General features: G+C 41.4%; 1 protein-coding gene across 1 annotated transcript in view; it reads right to left on the bottom strand.

The window, feature by feature from the left end:
* The window catches only part of jph3 (junctophilin 3), a 62,868-nt gene that overhangs the window by 7,265 nt on the left and 31,122 nt on the right, over window positions 1-24,481 (bottom strand). The window contains 3 exon segments of the mRNA XM_034205920.1: window positions 5,751-6,129; window positions 6,131-6,749; window positions 10,155-10,279. Coding sequence (XP_034061811.1) covers window positions 5,751-6,129; window positions 6,131-6,749; window positions 10,155-10,279 — 1,123 coding nt within the window.

Below are 24,481 nucleotides of genomic sequence, written 5' to 3'. Positions count from 1 at the left end.
GTGGTTTCCGGCAACGTGACACGATAAAAGAACACATTGTCTGCAGTTTCTTTGCAGTGCATGTAAATAATACCAATGCAGAAGCTAGGTTCAATGTACGCAGTGCAATAATGAAGGAGCAATTTACACTTTAAGATTAATAATACAACAACCCATGTTGATCCCACAAGGAGGCCCACCTCCTCTGACAGGGGGGTCAGAGGGTGAAGTCGGCTGCAGAATAGCGGCCTGGCGGGGAGTCCATGTCTTGCTCAATGACACTTAAGCAGATGCTGGCTGACAACCTGGGTCATGTGGGTGAAGGCCAGCCTTTCTGACCACCTGTCCACTCTTAGTAAATATGTGAAATTAAATCTGGTACATTCAATGACATAATCATGGAGGAGTTCTCTTTTACCCCATGCAGAACCACTCACTGAAAATATAAATATAAAAGTATTAACATAGAGTTTATTTTGGACTTATCCAAGGATTAACCAAAAGAAGAGGTACATAAATATGGATTTAATTAGGTCAAATAATTGTTTCAATAATTGCAGTGTGAGAGGGGAAATGGGACTGCGCACAGATATTAAGCAGCATTAGTGTAACATTGTTGTAAATTAATTTATCCAGAGTTGCTAACAAGGTTTCTGTTGATCAATCCGGTGATAAGCTTATCACAGATCTGTGTCCTAGATAACTACCCGACCAGGTGAATACATCTTCTGATCATTGGCCTTTTATACTTCTATCTAGTAAGAAGATTTGTGATTTTTATGTTTCCATGCCTTCAGTACGATTCCTCACTTCCAGAGACACATGTTAGTTTCCAGTATATAAAAAAGGGGTAAGTTCAATACATAATAATTTGATTATTTGTCAGTCTCATTATTTCATTTGAGCTGAAAGAGCATAATCAATCACAATTAGTATTTTAAATGAGTAAATCATATTGAAACTCTCCCATCTTAGCAACAAGACCTGTCTCTCAAACTAAATATAGATTGACATGTTTTTTTTTCTTGCTGAGAGTTACAAGATTTATGCAAATGTAATATCTGTACACTAAATATAAATGCACAGAATGTCTAGATGCAACATGTGGGTGTGGTTTAATTTGTGATGAAATGGGACATAACTATACTTTTTTTTTTGCAAGTTAAAATCAGAGGCAAAATTATTATTTATTTTATTACAAAGGTCTAGACAAAACTGGACAAAAAACGGTCCAGAATGTACTGGAAGAAGTTTTCCTTGTTGATAAGATATGTAGCATTGGAAAATATGCTTTGGTTTGCTTCCTGCGATTGGGTGGGATAATATTCTAACAGAAACTAAACCGCACCAGGGTTCAGGACCACCTCTTGCAACTGGCCTCGTACTGCGTTAGATGGGGAAATCGCCCTAGGAGGCCGGATCTTCTTCTTTAAATAACCTCTTTTGTTGCTCTATGTCTGTTTAGTATGTGAACAGGTATCACTTTGCTAACATATACAATTATACATTTGTTAATTTGCCACCAAGTGATCAAAGACAATTCTGTCCTGGCTTTTCGACCAGAAGAAAGACAGAAAAGCATGCTTAAATGCTTTCATAAAACTGCAGAAATGTGTGAGGCTTAAATGCAATGTTGCAAAAGAATAGGACACGTAATGGAATGGAACCATCATCATTATGATTACTTTCCATTCTTTGACGAGTTCAAATGTGTGCTGTGTAAACGGCCGTTTGACTAAAGTATTTTCTCTGTCTGGCTGAAACTTTCTAAGTGTCCAGTCTTTTAGAAATATTGACTTCTTGGATACTGGAATGCACCAGGGCTCCATTCTGGGACCACTGTTGTTCAGACATCTATTCTTATACAGACCATAAACAGATATTTAAATTCTGCAAGCCTGTTTTAGGCAGGAGACACAGACCCACATTTCCTGTATACAATATAAAATAACACAAAACAACACTTCACCACACTCTTTTGGGTTGTAAGCTTTCCTAAAACTGATCAAATCGAGACATTTTATTACACACTCACATACAATAAAACAGAAGCACTGCCTTTTATCCTCTTAGGAAATACTGAAAAGGTAGAGCCACATGTCTCCCATGCAGATACAACAGACTTATGAATGCCTTTTCTTTGCAGACCTGATTATAAAGCTTCCCCTTGTGACCCACCTAAGAAAGCTTTACAAAAAATGCAGACCAGCCCCAAGGAAGCAGCGTGTGTGCCAGAGTCAGCAGGAAAGGACATAGAATGAATAGATCCACCTCTCATTGGAGTAGAGACAGTTTACATGTCGAACATGCTTTTAAGACGTTTTCCTGCTAAATCTTATTTTTCATCCGACAATGGCCTCAAGGATTCAAATGCTTCATTGTCAAATGCACAATAGTTATAGGGCCCGATTAGGCTTTTTGGGGTTTTCCTTTCCTGTAGTGTGTTCTATAGGTTTTTGTGCATGTAAATGATCTGCAAGGGCTCAAATCCCAAAATGCATGCCAGAGGGAGTTTCTCTCCCACACACTCTTTGTATGCTTCTGGAACATGCGGACAACAGTATGTAACACTTGCGTATCTATTGGCTAGCACTCTAAAACATTGTACGTGTATACATTGTATAGGCTAAAGAGCGGGACTTATCTAAGCGGTTGACCAATCAATCAACCAATCAGAGCCCGCCAGCTAACCAATCAGAGCAGACTGGGGTCTGGTTTCAGACAGAGGGTGAAAAGAGGTGCTGCAGCACAGGCAATATAAGAAAAATAAAGAGTTTTTTGAACATTAAAGCATGGAGACATGTCAGAGTAGAGGCACAAAATACAAATATGAACCTCACAATGACTTTAATATGTCCCCTTTAAACTATTTTTTTTCATTTTGAAATGAGCATAATAGGGCCCCTTTAAGTCCCAGGCTCCTCCAACAAAGCAACATAAACACACCTTGGATATAAAACAATATAAATGGTGCAAACAAAAATAAATTAAAAAAATAAAATAGTGCGAGAGATCTACCATAGAGAAGTGTGTTTCTAGTGTATCTGGAGCTGATGGCATCCAAATCAATATCATTTTCAAGCAAAATCTTGAGACATTATTTAAGCCCGTAGGTAGGCTGTATAAACTAACCCTTCCTTTGATTTTTTTTGCGGGATCTCTTTGTCATCTTTTTAGTTTATGTTATTGAGGGCTATCAAATGCTTCATCATCAAGGGACAGTTGCTCACTGAGGTGTTGTTCCTATGAATATGAGCCTTCGGGATGCACAGAGTGGACTGGTTGATGTCTATGAGTTTGAGTGAGCTATTTTGGTACATAGGTTTCACACTGAGTACAGTAAAAGACTAAATGTTTTTCCTTCACTTTTGTACTGGAATCTTGCACGAAAAGCCCCACGTCAATAAAGTTTGATTAATCGATTGGTTGTTAAAAAAAGAGCTTGCCACATGTGTGTGTCAGAGTAGCCGCAGTGTTCCCATGGTGTTTGCAGCGCACCCTGTGTTCGTTTATCAGAGTGTGATAGTATCAGTGTATGCTGTGAACCTGTCTTACAAAAATCTCACTTGCTTCTCTGCGGCTGCAAACAGACACACACAAACCACCTACACCCACCCTGTCACTGACACACACCCACCCGATTGGCCGCTGTTGAAGCAAGGCATAAGCTGTTCCCTAGCAACAGAGAGCTGGCTAACCAATAGGGGGCCTTCTGTGAGGAAGGGGCTAGCTTGCCAGTGTGCTGTTACTAAGGTGCAGAGAGGACCGCTGGGGTTCTCTCTCCGCATGTATATCCGTGTGTGTTTGTGTGTGTGTGTTTTGTCTTCATATCTTCATTTAGCAGGTATCAGAAGCAGCAACTACGCACTGCTAAATAACGGGCCTTTTGCTAGAGTTCTTGCACTGATGCATGCACATTTTGATTAAAGTTAGTGAGTAACAGTATTTAACATTTTACACACAATAAGTGTGTGTGTGTGTGTGTGTGTGTGTGTGTGTGTGTGTGTGTGTGTGTGTGTGTGTGTGTGTGTGTGTGTGTGTGTGTGTGTGTGTGTGAGAGAGAGATGGAGAGAGAGCGAGCTCGTATGTATAATGTGCTCTGTATATCTCTGAAGCCTACGATGTGTGTTTTTCACTTGCTGCTGATTCTCCTTTTGGTTTCATTAGCTAATGCTGCGACTATATTATCATCCGGGATTAGCGTGCTTGGGTCCCTCCAACAGCCTGAGTCAAGACATAGCCAAAAAATTATATTAAAATGGTGTAATCCCCCTGCTTGGTCATAGTACAGAAACAAATCTTTCTTTATTTCACAGGGTCAAACCTTGTGCCTCTCCCCCTGGATTATCTTAATATGTGGGTTAACATTGTGTTATGTCACAGGGGATGAAGGTATCCTCCTGACAGTGGGCAACAAATCCTTTTAGTCAAATCAATGTGCGGCAGTGAAATGATAGATATGACCAATGCACTATAGAGCTGTTTGTCCAGGGTGATAGTAAAGCCAAATGCAAAAGTTAAAATTACTGAAATGTAAAGCTTCTATAATTAATATTTTTAATAATAACAATGGATAGAATGACTACATGTACTGTAAAGTGAAATGAGTGCACATAGTAATAAACATACAGAGGGTTATCAACTGACTCTACTAGAGCTGTAATAACTCATTTTTACAGCCATGTATGGATTACTGAAAAAAACCACAAAGGGTACAAAATAACAACAAAGAGGCACAAAGACACAGAACAAATACAACAACACACAAAACAACTATAAAGAGACACGTAATGACAACAAAGATGCACAAAACAATAACTAAGAGACACAAAGCAACTACAAAGAAACAGAACACATATCAAGACACACACAACAACACCAAGACACAAAACAACTACAAAGACACACAAAGCAACCACAAAGAGACAACTACATTACAACAAAGAGAAACGAAGCAACTACAAAGAGACACATAATGGAAACAAAGAGGCAAAAAACACATCCACAAATCAACTACAAAAAACACAAAGCAACTACAAAGAGACACAAAACAAGGACAAAAAGACAACTATACAGTATGACTTGCTTCTGTAAGAGGTGGCAGGGTCTTTCTGCATGTCTGTGTCTAGTGCCTAGTCTTTATGAATTATTATTATAATTTACCTTTAAGCTACATTTGTGGAGACAGGACAATGTGGAAACATTACACCTGTAATCCTCAGAGATAATGTGTTTGTTCTTGGTGTTACAATAAGACCTCACTGATAGGAAGGTTAACAATTAGATCATAGAAAACAGAACTAGAGTAACGTGACATTTATCTGTGGTCTCTTTACTTTAAACGTTCTCAGACATCATACAACTGGTCATGCTATCCGATGTAAGGCATTACAACTTTTAAAATCAAACTACTACATTGACTTACTCTACACTCATAAATCTCATACACACAGGGGTTGAGATTTGTGAGGTCTAGTCTTCTTTGTTAGATATAACCAAGCGGCAAAAGGCAAATCTAAACTAAAGGCATTTTAGGAAACCAAATGTAATGGATGGCTGATTAAGTTACATTTTGAGTGCCAGTAATGGTATTTTTCTCCTAAATGTCAACTTAAACTGCCGTAAACCAGAAGGGTTTTTAAAAAGAACGATGTTTAGGACATCCTCAGTTTGGTTAAACAAAAATCTTGCAAATGTAATCTTATCTGAGTACACTAAGTGTTGTATTTGTGTGTACCGGTGTTGTGTTAGCGTGCTCGTAAAAGTCTTACCGAGTTCCCTTTGCTCTGCATGAGGCTGAGGTCCTGCTGCTCTCGTGTGATGGGTGAGGACTTCAGAGGGGGGGAGAGGGTGAGGTCCCGACGTAGAGGCCGTGAATCCATCTTTTCCCCTGGTCTGTCCAGCTTGTGCTGTGAGTCTTTGCCCCCTTCCTTGCCCTCTTTTCCTTCCCTCCCCTCCCTCCCTTCACAGTTCTTATGCCTCTGTCTCTGCACGGTGTGGGAGCGCCCCTCTCCGTGAGCATGCCCCTGCCTCTCCTCCCCGTGCCCATGGGGCTTGTGGGTAGTGGAGTCTCTGGGCTGTAAAGGCTTCATCTCCATCTCATAATTGCTAATTTTCTCCTCATCCTGCTCCAGCAGCCGCCCCCCCCCTATCGCGCACGCCCCTGTGCCCCGACGTCCAAGAGGCAGAGGAGGACGACTCCGTCCACTTGTCCCCCTTGGCCTGTCTGTGATTGGATGATCCATGCTCCCGGGACTTGTGATTGGAGGAGCTGTGTTTGTGTCCGTTGGTCCGGCTCGCTCCTCGCCCACTGACCCCTCCTCCTCCTTTGGACAAAATCCCTCTCCTCTTGTCCTCACCCCAGCTGTTGGCCCTTAGGTACTCCCCCTTCCCTCCCCCTCCTCCGTCTTCACCTCCCCCACTTCCACCCTCCATCAACACCTGAATCTCCGTTTGCTCTCCTCCTCCTCCACCCTTCTCAGCCCTTTCTCCTCCATCCTTCGCCTTGTCCCCATCATCGACGGCGCTCTGCCGGTGGAAACGGGCACTTTTGCTCCGATGGGACGGCCTGGCAGGGGGAGGCGGGGTGTGTGGTGGCGAAGAAGAAGAAGGGGGGCTGAGGTCAGGGGTAGCGGCATCGTTAGAGGGGTCGTCGGAAGCTGCGCTCTTTACGTAGAGATCGGGGCTGTCGGCGGTGCCGGCGCTACTCGACAACCCCTCGCCCTCCACCTCGCTGGACACCTGACGTTTCGGACGCTGCACCTCCATGCCTGCAAACGACAGATGACATCATGAAAATGTACATTTTGTGTGCGGATGAATCATAGATATAATGTATAAATATAACTGGCTGCAGCAGGGCCGGTTCCCTAGGCGAGATTTTAGCTGGCAGTGACAGCGCCAGTTACAACTTGTCGCCTCAATGATTTAAATAGGGCTTATTCAAGTGTCACACTGATTTACAGATGTCTCTTTCCCAATGTCAATTGGAAAAAGTATTTTTTTTGTGCAATTACGTGGTTAACGCTGAAGTTGTAATACCACTGTGTCGCCACTACGAAAATGTGTTTTATCGGCTCACTTCCTGGGAGCTCGCTCTAAAAGGAAGCAGCATTAACAAAGCAGTCCATTAGATGCATTCAAACGAGTAGTATATACACTGACCAAAAATATAAATGCAACACTTTTGTTTTGAGATGAACTCAAAGATCTAAAACATTTTCTATATACACAAAATAACCATTTCTCTCAAATATTGTTCACAAATCTGAAAAAATCTGTGATAGTGAGCACTTCTCCTTTGCCGAGATAATCCATCCCACCTCACAGGTGTGGCATATCAAGATGCTGATTAGACAGCATGATTATTGCACAGGTGTGCCTTAGGCTGGCCACAATAAAAGGCCACTCTGAAACATGCAGTTTTGCTTTATTCGGGGGGTCTGGGGGGGTCCGAAAACCAGTCAGTATCTGGTGTGACCACCATTTGCCTCACGCAGTGCAACACATCTCCTTCGCATAGAGTTGATCAGGTTGTTGATTGTGGCCTGTGGAATGTTGGTCCACTCCTCTTCAATGGCTGTGCCAAGTTGCTGGATATTGGCAGGAACTGGAACACGCTGTCGTATACGCCGATCCAGAGCATCCCAAACATACTCAATGGGTGACATGTCCGGTGAGTATGCTGGCCATGCAAGAACTGGGATGTTTTCAGCCTCCAGGAATTGTGTACAGATCCTTGCAACATGGGGCCGTGCATTATCATGCTGCAACATGAGGTGATGGTCGTGGATGAATGGCACAACAATGGCCCTCAGGATCTCGTCACGGTATCTCTGTGCATTCACAATGCCATCAATAAAATACACCTGTGTTCGTCGTCCATAACATACGCCTGCCCATACCATAACCCCGCCACCACCATGGGCCACTTGATTCACAACATTGACATTAGAAAACCGCTCACCCACACGACGCCACACACGCTGTCTGCCATCTGCCCTGAACAGTGAAAACCGGGATTCATCCGTGAAGAGAACACCTCTCCAACGTGCCAGACGCCATCGAATGTGAGCATGTGCCCACTCAAGTCGGTTACGACGACGAACCGGAGTCAGGTCGAGACCCCAATGAGGACGACGAGCATGCAGACGAACTTCCCTGAGACCGTTTCTGACAGTTTGTGCAGAAATTATTTGGTTATGCAAACCGATTGTTGCAGCAGCTGTCCGAGTGGCTAGTCTCAGACGATCTTGGAGGTGAACATGTTGGATGTGGAGGTCCTGGGCTGGTGTGGTTACACGTGGTCTGCGGTTGTGAGGCCGGTTGGATGTACTGCCAAATTCTCTGAAACGCCTCTGGAGACGGCTTTTGGTAGAGAAATGAACATTCAATTCACGGGCAACAGCTCTGGTGGACATTCCTGCTGTCAGCATGCCAATTGCACGCTCCCTCAAAACTTGCGACATCTGTGGCATTGTGCTGTGTGATAAAACTGAACATTTTAGAGTGGCCTTTTATTGTGGCCAGCCTAAGGCACACCTGTGCAATAATCATGCTGTCTAATCAGCATCTTGATATGCCACACCTGTGAGGTGGGATGGATTATCTCGGCAAAGGAGAAATGCTCACTATCACAGATTTGTGAACAATATTTGAGATTATTTTGTGTATATAGAAAATGTTTTTGATCTTTGAGTTCATCTCATGAAAAATGGGAGCAAAAACAAAAGTGTTGCATTTATATTTTTGTTCAGTGTAGACAGGGTTGGGTTGTAACGGAATACATGTAACGGCGTTACGTAATCAGAATACAAAAATCAAGTAACTGTATTCAGCTCGCGTTACATTTGAAAAACGAGTAATCTGATTACAGTTACTTTCGTAAACCTGAAGTGAATACATTTTGGATTACTTATTGGAATTATTGGTGGAAAGATTTCCTCACAACATTTAATATTCATTACTAAAGGTACAGCCGAATCATCACAGCCCACAAAACCTATTACCGCCGCAGATGGACCAAAAAAGCGTTTGAAAAAAAATCGCGGGTCCGCTCAGTGAAACAATAACAGCGAAACATGGAGGAACACAAGTCTGCGTTTAAATCGGGTGTGTGTGGTTAAAACACATCAGCCTGCGGTCGCTCTTTCTTTAGCCTTACTAATGATTATTTCTGAAGGTAAACACAGTGAAGGCGGTGCGTGAAAGGCACTGCGTGCTCGTCTTCTCAGAGGCTGAGTTAACCCTCCCGCTGCCTCCTGGCGCTGCAGAGATTTCATGAAGTGAAGGAGGTGTTCCTTCTATAAAACAGCTGCGGGCAGCAGATACTGTGAGAGTCACATGAATTCATAGATCAAGGCAGACTGGTGCACACACTCTCCTGTTTTGCCAATCCGGTGCTTAAACAAATATAGCTCCACACCCCTGGCCGTAATGTCCTTAAAATGAAGTCCGAGTTTGACATTTTAATTAATGTCCTGCCAACACTGGCAGGACAGAAGGCGACACGCTGGTTCTAAGCCGTGTCCCTCACTCCTCACATCCCAAACTGCATCCCCAAAAAGTTAATTATGTTGTTACATCGTTTCAGATGTTGTGTTTCAGTTGTGCTCTTGATAAGCCATTAAAACAGTAAAAACACATTCCTTTTGCTTTTTGTGTCTCCTGTTCACCAAAACATACCCATCTGTGATGGAAAAAGAAAGTAATCCAAAAGTAATCTAAAAGTAATCTGATTACGTTACTTTTTTAAGACACGTAACTGTAACTGTATTCGGATTACTTTCAGAGCCATGTAATCAGTAATCAGTAACTGATTACATTTACAAAGTAACCCTCCCAACCCTGAGTGTAGATGTCCTCACAATAGAAACAGACAGCCGCTGAGAGCAGAGTAGATGGCAAAAGAACAATCACTGTCATCTCAGGTATCAGTGTGTGGGAGTGTACAGTACGTGTCATAAAGTCAGTGTGTATGTGTGTGTTATTGCGCTGTCTAGTGAATGTTCTCGTGGGTTGGCTACCTGCAGTGCTGTACAGGTGTGAGTGACAGAGGCAGAAACACCAAGCTGGAGGGTGGTTTACACTGACCTTTATCCCCATCCCACACACGCATTTATGAGGACATGTGTGGTATATGAGTAAATATGTTTGTTGTGATTTTGTGTGCCCACCGTTTCCTGGGTGCTGGAAGGAAGGGGAGAACTGCTTGGCGGTGACCCTAGCCATGCGACTCTCCTCCTGGGCTTTCTGGGAAGCTCCGACCGCTGCATCTGCTTTACCCTGCGCATGAGCCGTCCTGAGACATAGAAGACAGGAAGCAGAATGTGAAGAGGACAATAAATAAAATCTAACTTAAAATAAGAACTTGAAATTCAAAAGAACATTAACGAAAATGCTCTACTAGGTACAAATGAAGCTGCAGTAACTGACCTTTGGAAGAACAAAAGTGCCAACGGTGCACCCCGTTTACAGTTTTCACTGAGATAAAGTTGGACTATTTGTGTTTAGCCCTGGGTTATTCAATACACACAAGACTCAGTTCACCTCTATAAACTTAATGTTGGATTCTGCTGTTGTTTGAGGTAAATTGGTGTTGGGATACCTTTCGATGTGGACAAAATGCTTTGATAGTTGGAAGAATATTAACAAATGTAAATGAAAGAATTGGTTTGTTCTCATATTAGTTCAAGAAGGAACTTTATGACTTTGTTCCGACCAACAAAAAAAGCAACTAGTCTGACTAGACTAGTTGACGTGCAAATGATTTAGAGAACATAATGTACATTTTACCCTTTTTCAACAGTGTATTTTGAAATTACTACCACTTTGTTCTTATAGTTGTCTGACAAAACATAAGAACAGCTATTGTAAATAATGTGTTAGGCTGTATTAAAGCATAGTGTGGTTGAGCTGGAGGGGACATAACAGAGCTTTAGCTAGCTGAGAATCAGCAGAGTATCCAGAATTTGTGTACGACTCATCAACAGACGTGAGCTATGATTCAGAGTGTTGTTGTTTGCCAACTTAAACAATTATGATGAAGAAACAAGAATGAAGCCTTTTTAATGACGTGTGCAGTTTCAGTTTGGTTGCAAACATTTTTGAAAACGTCCTGAAACACTTTGCGATGACACGCATCAATTTCTCATGCTAACTGAGTTTTCTAATTAACTGGCTTGGTGTGGATGTCCATAATTTCTTATATGAAGATTAAGTAAATTATTTAGTTTTGCCCAAACAAATAATGTAGTTGTTGCCCGATATAAGTTGACAGACGCTTCAGTAGTGGTTGCTAGCTAGCATACATGTTTTCGCTCAGATAAGATATCTTTGCTAGCTAGGAACATGACGTGGCTAAAATCTGATTCGAAAAATGTCTCTTATATGATTCAAAAATGAATCTGAGATGGTAGCAGGGATTTAGATATATTAGATTAGTCATATGTAGCTTTAATGTGCATTTGTTAAATTAGGCTTTGTATGAATCATTTTGTACTTTTTTACTGTTTGCCGGTAATACATATGACATTCTCCTATGAATATGGAAAGCAGCAATAAAGAAGTTGTGCACAATATAATGGCTCTAGATCAGGCCCTGGCCAACTTGTGGCCCCACGCAAAGTTATATGATGAGGGCCCTCTGTGTCGCGAGCGTCGACACGGGGGGGGGGGTGCTAGTGGAGCCTCGCAGCGGTGAAACTGTGGCGCGCTTACACTGTAGGTGCGCCGCATTTGCGCTTCAGATGAGGCACCCTCCGCAAAATGAAGCACCCTCCGCAAGCTGAGGCCCCCTCCGCGAGGTGAGGCCCCACGCAGTCTGCATGATCGGCCTGTAGGGAGGGGCGGCCCTGCTCTAGATTAACAAACCCCAGGAAAAAGACGTCTCAAAGAAAGTTTGTTAACCACTGCACAACCAAAACTGAAAGAGGTTAGCTCGTTTTGTTTTCCCCAAAGTGAGTGTGTTGTTAGTTGCTAGGCTCTTAAGGAAACAAAAAGCAGCCAATACTTGTAAAATACCAAGGAGGTAAAAGTTGTTGTTTTCCATTTTAAATAATACATCTACCTACAATCAAATGTTGTTAATTCTGAGGTATCCTTATGAAAAGAACATGCGGCATACACCCCTACATTGATATCTGGGGTATCTGTTCTATTGTGTGATGTTGTGACTGACAAATCTCATTATAAAAGACACCTGAGCCAGAGGGTGAGAAACACACACACACACACACACACACACACACACACACACACACACACACACACACACACACACACACACACACACACACACACACACACACACACACACACACACACACACACACACACACACACACACACACACACACACACACACACACACACACACCATGAACACCATATCACATGATACCTCACACAGTAGCAATGGGAGGAGAATTATGACAGAGCTACAGTACAATGAGGTGCTATGTATTCATCTGGCTCTGTAATCATGTGCTTGAAGATGTGTTTACTATCACAAAGTAATTTATCTCACTGCACCGCCTCTGCCTGTCGGGCTTTTCACATCTCCGTCATCCCTCTAACTGCTCCTTTACACCCTCCTTTTCAATATCTCTCTTTTTCTTCCCATGTTCCTTTCTGCCTCTTCCTAATTGCTCCTTCTTTCTTCATCAGAATCCCCTTTTCATCTGCCTCTTGTACCATCCCCTCTTTTTCTCTGCTTTTATCAAATGGATCTCTTTCTCTCAATTACAGCCCTATTCTCTCACCTTTGTCTCTTTCTTTCCATTTGCCTATCTTTCTATGCCGAGAGGCTCTCGACTTGTGTAAAATAACCTCTCCATCCCTCCCTCCCTTTGGTCTCTATGGGCAGTAACAGTCTTGATGCAGTGTTGCATGTTGATGGCTATTGATCTTTTTCCTCTCTGCTTCTCTTTGCCCCTCTCTGCACTCTGCCAGGCCCACAGTGAACCCAACACCATGAGTGTGAGCGCATGCCTGTTGGTTGTGAGAGAGAAGGGGTGTACATTTCATAATATATAACATTACCATTACCAAGTACCTCTAAAAACAATGTAATCCATAACCTCATCTAAGTATTAGACTATAAAAATAATTTACCTGAGCCTAACCCTAATTTCTGTAACTTTTGGATGACCTCAATATCAAATGCATTGCAAATAAATACAAGAAAAGGGAAATATCAAGACGATTACTTTTACTTAATTGTATTATATAAGACAACAGAACAATACAACTTTAGAAAAAAAGAAAGCAAGATATTTTGTTAAAAATATGTCTGACCCACACATTGAGAGAAATGTATTTAATTTAGCATATTAAAACAGTAGTCTATGGAAAATGAAACACATGTCCATACTGTATAGTCCATTTCAAAAAAGCAAAAGTAAAATCTGAGCATACAGAAAATGCCCTGTTTTAGTTTAAAGAGGACATATTTGAATCATTTTGAGGTTCATATCTGTATTTGTTGCCTCCATGCTTTAATGTTCAAAAAGCTCTTTATTGTTCTCATACTGCCTGTGCTGCAGCACCTCTTTTCACCTTCTGTCTGAAACCAGAGCCCAGTCTGCTCTGATTGGTTAGCTGGCCGGCTCTGTTGTGATTAGTCAACCGCTTAGAGATGTCCCGCCCCTTAGCAAATCACGTGAAATGTGTTGGCGCGCTACCCAATAGAAACGTGAGTGTTGCATACTGATGTATTTATGTTACAGAAGTTAACAATGGAGTCCAATGGAGGCAAACACAGGGATTTTAGCCTATGCAGACCATTTACATGCACAAAAACCTATATAACACACTACAGGAAAGGCAAAACCCCAGAAGCAGTACAGGGCCCCTTTAATACATACAGTAGATGGCGAAATGTCCACCCAGTAAAAAGCATTCTCTGAACTAGAGGCCACGATGATGTACTGAAGATAACCTATGGTTTTAATCGAGACAGGTGATCTAAAAATGTATCAATACATTGTAATCCTACTATCAATCCAAATGTGTCAAAAATGCACCAGTAATCCCATCACATTATTTTTGATGTGATTGTAAGGGAATACGGTTACCTTTTTTTCTCCTTTTAATCCTAAGGCGCATTCATACTGCGGTACTTTTCCCACAAAGGTTCATGTGAACTTAGTTCATGTGAACTCTTTTATCGCGTTCACACCAAAAAGAGCCGGTACTAAAATTAGTTCATGTGAACCTTTTTACCCCCACGAAAGTCCCTGCTAGAGAGCAGGGACTTTCGAGCGGCTCTCTTGTGAGAAAAGAGCTATATTTCTGATTGGCTGGAAGGATTGCAAACCACGCCCCGCAAAACTCCCAAAAAGTTTTGTGAAGCCGCCATTTTATTATCCTCGCATTAGCATTATTAGCATTAGCCCAGCGCAGAAACGCAGAGAGACTAACTTATGGCAACACAAAATAAAACATGGGAGCAGTGGAGATGAGGAGGTGTCGGCGTTCTGGCGATTTACTCGGAAGACTTCAGTAGAAGCTGCTGGGACTCCCAGCAGCTTCTACTGAAGCCAGTCCCCAACTCCGGGGACTTCCGGCCGGGGACTTTGGGCGGCAGTATACGCCGTGAAGTGGTTTGCGGCCTGCCAGTAAACCCAAAGCAGAAGAAGAACAAGTGACGTCAGCGGCTTAATTTGCCTAATCCACCCCCAGGGACTTTTTCCAGTGTGAACGCGATCTGTACTTAGTTCATGCGAACTAAAGAGTTCACATGAACTAAGTTCACATGAACCTTTGTGGGAAAAGTACCGCAGTGTGAATGCGCCTCTAGTTATGTAATCCCTATACATTTATTCCTTTACTATCCAATGGGTGTACGAAGAGAGAATAAGACTGTCTTACTGTCTCACATGACATAACCACAGTTACAAAGTCTTTAAATGTCACGGATAAACTGCTTCCCACTTCTTGGCACAACCTGCTCTCACCTTGGAAATCACACCACAACAGTTCTTTCTCTGTCTCTCCCTGTCTCTCATTCCTTCCTCAACAGTTTCCTCTCCCACTCCCATATCCACCGGGAACAACCTGTTTTAGGATGAATCTGACTGCCTGGAGAGAAAAGGGATGCCTGGGGCTTGATGATACAACACAACATCCTGTCCAAGAGAAAAAAAGAGTTGCTGATGGAAGGCAAGAAGATAGAGAGGAAAGGGAGATGAAGTGAGTTGACGAGGAGGCATGAGTGTGTGTAACAAAGGAAAAAGTAAGAAGGTTCATTGTAAAACGATGTAATTAGAGCAGTGGCCAAAAGATTGACAACCTCTATACCTCTATATTAAAGTAGAAGGAGGGGGGGCAATGGGTTTTATGAGCTACGCTATCTTTATCACTTGGCTGTTAATGCTGTAAAATACAGTTCAAGACAAAATCTCCCCTCTGAACTCTGATGTCATAGCATCTTGGCGTTCATACAATGGATTTCTCCAGAATAAGACTCATGTAAAGGCTCCTTTAGCCCCACAAGATAATGTACAGTTAGCTAATGATAAGACCCATGACTTTTTGGGGAGTTGGAAGTTACGCTAGGTTTGTACTGTAGACAACTGTCTATTAGACACAAAGAGACACAACCCTGCAAAAACGATACACCAGGATCACTGTGCCTTAGTGAGCATGTTACTGTGTCACAGCCCATTCTCCTTTTTATTTCACCTCTCATGTTACCAGGTTAGAGCAGCAGCACAGTTTATAAGCATGAGCAGCGTGGCTGAACAGCGTGTCATCTGTGTGTCAGTTGTGTTTCTTTAAGAGATTCCAGGTCTTCCCTTTCATTTGTTAACATAAGACTTTTATTTTGGAAATATTTGCAGGATAGTGTTGACAAAGTGCAGTGACTTGTACGGCTCCATAAACTTAAAGTGAGAGATATGGCTAAAAGTATAGAAGAGCTGGAGTAGTGCAGACTGTGTGGCCCGGGACTATACTTAGTACCACTCTTATTACACCTTCAATGCAAACAGCTTCAATGTGGACAATACAGCGCTTGACAGGCCTGCAGCACAATTACTAAGCTAATCAATCCTTATACCTAAATGACAGAATAGGTCCTTTGTCATTGAGTCCCAAAACCACATATACGACCACTGTATTTAATGGTGTGAACAATTCCCACAACACAACGACAACAATATTAAGCATGTAAATGTTCAATATGCTGTAAGGTTGGGAAATGAACCGATATTTAAACATGGTGTCAAACCGAACTATTGAGTTATGTTCAGGCAACAAAATTACTTGGTTAGGTTTAGGATAAATAAGTATGTTTATTAGGTACTTTTGTATGTGACGTAGTACATGACATAGTTATGTATTAGTGTAGAACCGGGGTTACATCCATAACCTAAAATAACTCAACGTGTTGAGGTGCAAACTGGATAAAAGTTCCCTTTTTCTTAGGTAAATGTCTTGGATTGATTTATCCCACTTGAGTATAGTAGTACACCTGATTTTCTGATTTGCTTCCGTCCCAATTGCTATGGCTACTAGAGGCCAACAACAAATGTCGTTATAGGGCGTAATACGCTGACTGCATAGATGACCTAGGATCAGTGTTGGGTGTAACGCGTTACAAAAGTAACGGAGTTACAGTAATATATTACTTTTTGCTGTAACGAAGTAATGTAACGCATTACTAATGAAATGTGGGTAATATATTGCTCGTTACAATGCGCAGTAACGCAGTTACAACACATTTTAACCCGAAATGAAATGGTGTTTTGTTTTTTAAGAATGTACTAACATAGCGAGACATTCCGACACCAGAGACAAATTGTGCGGGTAGATTAGTAAACCTGGTGTGTTTACCCTTCACGCGTCGGGATCTTCGGGGCAGTTGAATGTTATGCACCCTCTATTAAAAAAAGAGAACGGAGCGAAAAATACAAATAACAAATTGTGTCAGGTGCGCGTGACCTGCTCCGCTGCGCGTGCATCATTTCCAAAGTGCTTCCACAGCAGTGACACACATCTGTGGATAATCATTTATACGAAAATGGTTAAGGCAACCATCACTAAACGCCAGCAACACTGCATCTACTGCAGACCGTAGCAACAGGTCGGATGGGGACATCACGGTACTGTTATGTATGGCCGTGTCTCAATTCAGGGGTTGCATACTTCGAAGGGTGCATTCGTAGACCGCTTACGTCACTTCCGCCGAAAGAAGTCTGTCCCAATTTTTTAAAAAGACGAGACTCCTCCGAATGCGGCCCACGAATGCAGCCTACTTTTCCCCAATTTGAAGGATACATCTGATGTACACTCCGCGGCCTACCATATCCCAGGGTGCATTGCGCGCAGGGAAGAGGGAGTTTTTTTCAAATGAAATGGCTTCCGGTCTCCCAGCAGAGTGGATTTAAAAGCAGCAGCGAGCGGAGGAATCACTAATAAATGTGAGTATTGGGTTTTAACTTACTTTAAATTAACTAACGTCACACACGTCAAACCCAAGGGGCATTAAAGCGTACATTTTCGTTAAATAATACGGATACATATGTGACGCTAACTAGCTAGCTGGACGTACTGCACTGTTGTTTACACTTGTTTTTTATTCAATTCAGAAGTTTACTAAAGTCATACAGAGATCTTGGCTCTGTTATAGATAAGTTATACTTTATATTACATACATAGACCAAAGTGAAAACATTTAGACCGATATAGCCTACAGTACGGTGGGATTTATAAAACGCTACCCTGACGTGTAGCTGCTGTTAGCTTTATTTATTTCTCTGACATGTTCCAATGTTTTACTGTTTATTAAACTTTGGGACAACATTATAACCTTTTTATTCAGCTCATGCTGCTTTGAGGTAGAGCAAAAAAAAAGCCTATTTTCAATATTTCCACCAGATTTGATCATCTTTTATTTAGGTTAAAGTGTATTTAATTTATCCTGATCCCATAATAATAAGACAATCACAAATAGACAGCAGCCTTTTGCTTAATGTTAGTTTGTGCCGTGCTGTCAAAGGGATGCAGGTGTGACTGTCATTTCATCTCTTTAGTTTAAAAAAAACCAGAACAGTACATCATTTAAAATCATCCTTTAGGGATTGTTTGTCTGAAATGCTGAGAGTTACATTTTGCAATAATACTTCTGCAACCCTGTGTCTAATATGATTAATTCACTTTTTTATTTTTCTCTTGTTTTTCTCTGTAATTAGGAAAATTCTGGAGAAATGGATCTGCTGGAGAAGGACCCCTAATCTGAAAAGTGCACAGCGGATCATCAGGACAGAGCTGCCATCCACCTGGACCCCCCCGAGGTGCTGGAGAAAGCAAAACGGCGATCAGGAGCATCCTCCACCCAGACCTCTGCTTACTGCCGTCCTATAGACTTGTGTCTTACTTTCAGAATTAGATTTTGTATGTGTCCTTTCTTTTAATAGATATCTAACGATTATAGCTTGAGTCTCTCTGATTCCCCAAACAGCTGCTTCTATATACTTGCTGCACATATAATACAAATAAACAACTCCATAAACACACTTTTGCTGATATTTGAGTTACTGCTGGTGATGTTAAAGGAATGGTATGCTCATGACACTCATTTTTAAATAATTATCATCCGATAAAACAGACCAGTCTCTGCCAGTCTCTCTTTTTTTTTTTTTAATCCGATGACATTATCAGTGATTTTAAACTGATTAATTACCGAAATAACATCAACACTGTGGGCGGCGCCATTTTACCGGACGTGACGTAAACCATGCGTTTGGTTTCGAGGACACGTTGATGTTCATGTTATTTACTGTAGTTACTCTCTTCAAATATGCCTCATTGTATCGCGAAACATTGCCACAATTCTGATAGGAACAATCCACGGAATGCTCGGTTCCATCTGTTGCCAAAAGGTAAGCGTAGGAAGTACGTTCGGAGGCAGTGGCTAGCGAAATGTGGCCGGCCCGAACCGAAAGATCCACAGGCGCATGTATGCAGCGAACATTTCAAGTTTCCGGACGACTACTATGAGTATGATAAAACATAGCATGGGATTTATTGAACAACCATTACTTAATGGAGATGCAGTACCATCGGTCTTTCTGGTGTCATCACCGACCAGGACACCAGTTCGGCCAGTTGAGAAATCGCCCTCTGCAAGTGTGAAGCGACGGAGGACCAGAAGTAGTGCTCGGAGTAAGAATAAGGTATGTTATGGCGCATTTCCATTGCAGCGGGTAGCCCCGTTTAAACGTCCTTTATCGTCCAGGCCAGGCCAGTTTTTGGTGGCCTTTCCATATAGCGTAGTACCGGCTAGTGGGTATTTCCCCCCAGTTTTTCCGGCCCCATAAAATCGTGGTTCTAGGGCCAGGGACAACGAGGCTGAGTATGCTAAACTAGAGAGGGAATCGCTAGCAAGGGTGGTACTACATGCATACATATCTAGTAATCAAAATCATTGTATCTACTAAGTAGTACTAAGTAGGCTCGAACCTGTATGGCTGAATTCCCCCTTCCAATCTCTTCATATTGCTCAAAACTTCGCCATGTTTTCGTGTGTTTACAAAGTGAACGCATGGATGACGTCACGACCATCACGTGACTACTGAAAATGGGCAAAATGGCAGCGGCCTGACGGAATATACAGGTTTTGATAAAAAAGAGCTATAAAATCATTATTTACCGGGGAATATCGCTGATTTCTTCAGGGTATGGTTCAAACATAATATTTCACTAAATACTGAAGTTTTGATTAGTTATCTAATGAGTGGAGCATTCCTTTAAATAACATGATTGATTTCCTCTGTCTCAATGATGAAAGTTATAATAATAGAAGACATGAAGCTGCAGAGAGGATGGATATATTCTTACCTCTACTTTGTAATAAGATGAAAATACAATATTAAATTGTAATTGTTAAACACATTGTTTATTTCATTTACTGAGGTTTTAACCATTATTTACAACATGTGTAGATAAGCAGTGGAATAATAGGGTATCTCTAGGTCATTAAACTGTCTTCAGTTTAATTGTATTAATACAAAAAAAAGGTCATAGAAAATGTTTAATTGTGTATTTCAGCAGAGCGGGGGGTCACAGTGCTGCTGGACCTGGAGGTGCTGACCTGGACATCATCTGGGCAGGGTTAGGGGAAGAAGGAGAATATAAACTGTTATAATCACAGCTATTAAGATTAGAACACTACTATTGTTGACAATCAATCTATACAACATGCTTTTGTTCATTTAAAAAAACATAGTTTTATTAGTACAGAAAAATTAAGACTTATTTTAAATATTAAATAATATTAAATTACATCAGCTATATATAATGTACTTGTTAACTTACTAATGTAACATTACTGGGGGCTAAAGGAACAGCTTCATCGTATTTACCTGGCCATGGTCCTCTTTAATTCATCGCCGACAGTGATCTCCAAAAAAATGTAAAATGTAAAAGTAAAGTTTCTGGATCCTTTTCAGCTGAGTTAGAATTTGCTAGCAGGCTGCTGGAGCAGCGCAACCGAACAGCGCGTATCACGTGACGTAAATACGAAGCCCTCCGTAGGCTAGACCGTCTCATTTCGTAGGCCGCTCGGTCCAGCCTACCCGGTCTAAGTGGGCTGGGTCCTCCGTGGACCGTGTAGGCTGCATACCCCGAAGGATTATGGGATTAGTTTTGTATCATAAAGATAAAGCAACACTTTTTCAGAATAAAGCAAAACTATGAGTTTAAAAGAAGAAAAAAAACCGAGTCAAGCAAAATAAAATAAATTTCAAAAATAAAACTATAAGTTGCAAACAAATCATTTGTGTAATCATTTAAACTATAAGTCTTTCTTCTTTGTTTTAACATAGGTTTTTGTTTGCAGTTCTTGTTTCTTCTTTCTCAATGATCAGACTTTTGCTCTCGCTGCAGCTTTCTCTTTTGCGCTCCCTCATTTTTTGTTTGAGATTCTGACACAAACCTCCCAGGTGGGCTGGACTTTCAGGGGTGCGTCCCCATTGGCTACTCAGTTTTTGAATGACAGCCCAGTCCTCCAGCGATTGTACAGTGCAGGCAGCTGCGGTGCGGTAGCTAGCTGAGCGTGGACAGAAGAACCAGCATTTCAATTATTATAATACTACAAGTGAAAATATATGTAAGTATTGATCATTTGTGTTGTTTGTGCTATACGGTCTGTTTCTTTATTGTGTTAAGTGCGAAGTAAAGCTGTGCTATGAAAGTTAGCTTGTGCTACCTTTAGATCCATAACAATGCAAGCTAAGTAGCCTAACAGTTAGCTACATAGCTAGCAGTGAGTGAGCGTTCAGACACCGGCGCACACACTCAAACGGACTCGTGTGCCTGACTCTACCAACAGGTTTTCATGATTCTGTTTAGATATGCAAGTATAAGCCACGATAGCTTATTTTATTAACACGCTAATTTGATATGAAAATCAATGGAGGCTGAGTTAACTTTGTAGGAAAACCTACCGTCCATGAGCTGTGTTTTATTTGTTAACTTCATATTTTTCATTTCCTAAAACATTTATTTTCCTCTCATATTAACAGTGTGGATCATTGAGACAGCGTGGCGTCCAGAGTCTTATCCCGTTTTCCCACTTCCTCTGAGGGGACAGCACGGGGGGGGGGGCATGAAGAAAGAACTGCACCAGCTTCATCCACGCTGGCGTTACTGTTATCACTGGCTCAGTGTCATTTCATTTGACCAAATGTCTTTACATATACATTTAATAGATTTAATTATTATCCACCTTTTTGTTTTATCTCCTTTTATTTAAAACATTCTTTGAGACTTCATCTTCTGGTTCAAATTTCAATAAATGTAATTTGTATAATCACTCTTTTGTCTTTATTCTACATGAACATTTTAGAGATTCCATTCAAATCTGTTGATTATTCATATGTTCCTCAGGAATAGTATGTCGAATTTGTAATGCTAAATGTACATCATTTTCTCACAGGATATAGAATGAAACAACACCGGTTTTATCCATTGTGTATGAATGCTTCAGCTCTTCAGACCAACATAGTAAGATGTGAGCATGTTCCTAATTGTGTTGGTATGCAACCGGTCTGGTCTGTTTAATAAAGCAAATCTGCCACTTTTATATTGCAGAATGTGTTCAATTAAAGCAGTCTTTAATTGTTTGTCCTAAACATAGCAATATATGCTTTTGAAATGTAACATGTCTTTGAAAAATAATAGTATACAGTTTATATTGTGTATCACCTTTAGCTTAAAAATACATAGATGTGTTTTTTTAATCTATAAAATAAATAGACAGACACTTTATCAATCCCAAATTAGGAAATTATTGAACAGCAGCAGTGTGTTCAGGTATTAAAATATTTAAAGTTGGAATAAAGTATGAACTACACATCACAAGTACAATGCACTGCAATCCATAAGATAAGTCTGATATGTTCAGGAGACACCGACACTAACGTGGCCGAGTGGACTCCGGAGTTTGCTGCATGAGTTGCACTGTATGATCTGTGGTGTAGTGGGCTGTCACTCAAAAGCTGAGTAGCCAATGGGGACACACCCCTGAAAGTCCCGCCCACCTGGGATGTTTGTGTCAAAAATCTCAAACAAAAAATGAGGGAGCGCAAACGAGAGAGCTGCAGCGAGAGCAAAAGTCTGATCATTGAGAAAGAAGAAACAAGAACTGCAAACAAAAACCTATGTTAAAACAAAGAAAAAATACTTATAGTTTACATGATTACACAAAGGATTTGTTTGCAACTTATAGTTTTATTTTTGAAATTTATTTTATTTTGCTTGACTTAGTTTTTTTTCTTTAAACTCATAGTTTTGCTTTATTCTGAGAAAGTGTTGCTTTATCTTTATGATACAAAACTAATCCCATAAAGGATACAACCCCTGAATTGAGACACGGCCTATGTGTCACATCAGGTGTGACTGTGCCTATAAGACGGCACCGGGAGTTTTGGGATGTGTGAACCGGATACAGTTGTGGTGTTGTCATGGGAGCGTATGCAACAACGTGTTCAATAAATGGTCAACCTAAATGTCGTAGTCCATAGTCTTATATATACAACATTGGCGACGAGGATTATGGATTCTCTACTCTCACCTCTCTCCCCGTTCCTCGCACTGCCGGGCGAACCGCCGATTCCGTGGGTTCGCTGGCTTGAGTCCTTCGATGAAAATATTGAATCTGTGTGGGTTGAAATTCTTTTTGACAATGCTAAATCTGTAATAGTCGGGACAATCTATAGACCACCGGAACAGAGTGACTTTTATGATACATTAGATGGGTGTTTGGCTGATGTGGGGGATGTAGAGACAATTATTATTGGAGACTGGAACACGGATATGCAACGTAAAGACACGTCCGTCTTCAAGTCTTTCAGTAGGATTTGTGATCTGCACGGCTTCAGCCAGCTAATCACCCAACCCACCCGGGTATGTGAAACAACACAAACTACCATTGATCTCATTCTGACCTCTGACAAGTCCAGGATCTCCAGTAAAGGGGTTATAGCATGCGGTTTAAGTGATCATTATATGATATTCTGTACCCGCAAAAAGCTAAAACAAAGGGCCGGCTGTCACAAAACAGTCATATCTAGAGACCTCAAAAACTACTCTAGCGAGGCCTTTAACCTAGAACTAGAGAGTCTGGACTGGTCAGATGAGCTCAGTGGTACACAAGTTGAAGAAACATGGCTTGGTTTCAAAAACAAATTCTCTGCAATACTCAATGATTTGGCCCCCTAAGAACAACCAGGGTAAAAAATCGCGCTGAGCCGTGGATGCACTCCGGCATACTGACCGCCATGAAAACCAGAGACAAAAAATGCTCTTGAGTTTCATAAAAGTCAGTCAATGCTTTCCAAAAGCACGAGCAGTGAACTCCAGGCCCACGTGACTGAACTCAAAATTAAAAGAAACAGACTAAGAAATGACGTAAGCTCCATGATCAAAACTGCCAAAAAGAATTTCATCAATATCAAAACTGAGGAAAACAAAATAAACCCCGTGAACTTTGGAAATTACTCAATAACCAGCTTGGCTGCAGTAAAAAACTCAAAACAAGATTTTCTAACTTAAACATAAAGACAGATAACAGGCTCATCACAGACAAACTGGATGTGGCCAAGTACTTGAACATTTTTTTTCACAAACATAGCCACAACTCTTGTAAATAAATTACCCTCCCACTCAGGGCTTTTTGGAGTAGATCACATCATGACCTACTACAAAAACCTAGGGGTACGCAAAGATGATTTCAGTCTAGCAAGGGTAACAACAGCAGAGGTACTCATTAAACTGAGCGCCCTCCAACCTAACAAGGCCACTGGCCACGACAATATCCCCTCCAAATTCCTCAGAGACACAGCAACCGCCATCTCACCAGTCATAGCTCACATAATTAACCTCTCCATAAAACAGGGAAAAGTACCCAAAGACTTCAAAATTGCAAGAGTAACCCCCCTGCACAAAAAGGGCAGCAAATTGGACCCAGGCAACTACCGCCCTGTTTCTATACTTACCT

Source organism: Gymnodraco acuticeps, unplaced genomic scaffold (genome assembly GCF_902827175.1).
Source record: "Gymnodraco acuticeps unplaced genomic scaffold, fGymAcu1.1, whole genome shotgun sequence".
NCBI classification, from domain to species: Eukaryota; Metazoa; Chordata; class Actinopteri; order Perciformes; family Bathydraconidae; genus Gymnodraco; species Gymnodraco acuticeps.
The sequence above is the reverse complement of the archived record's forward strand: the minus strand, read 5'-3'. Positions and strand labels throughout refer to the sequence as shown.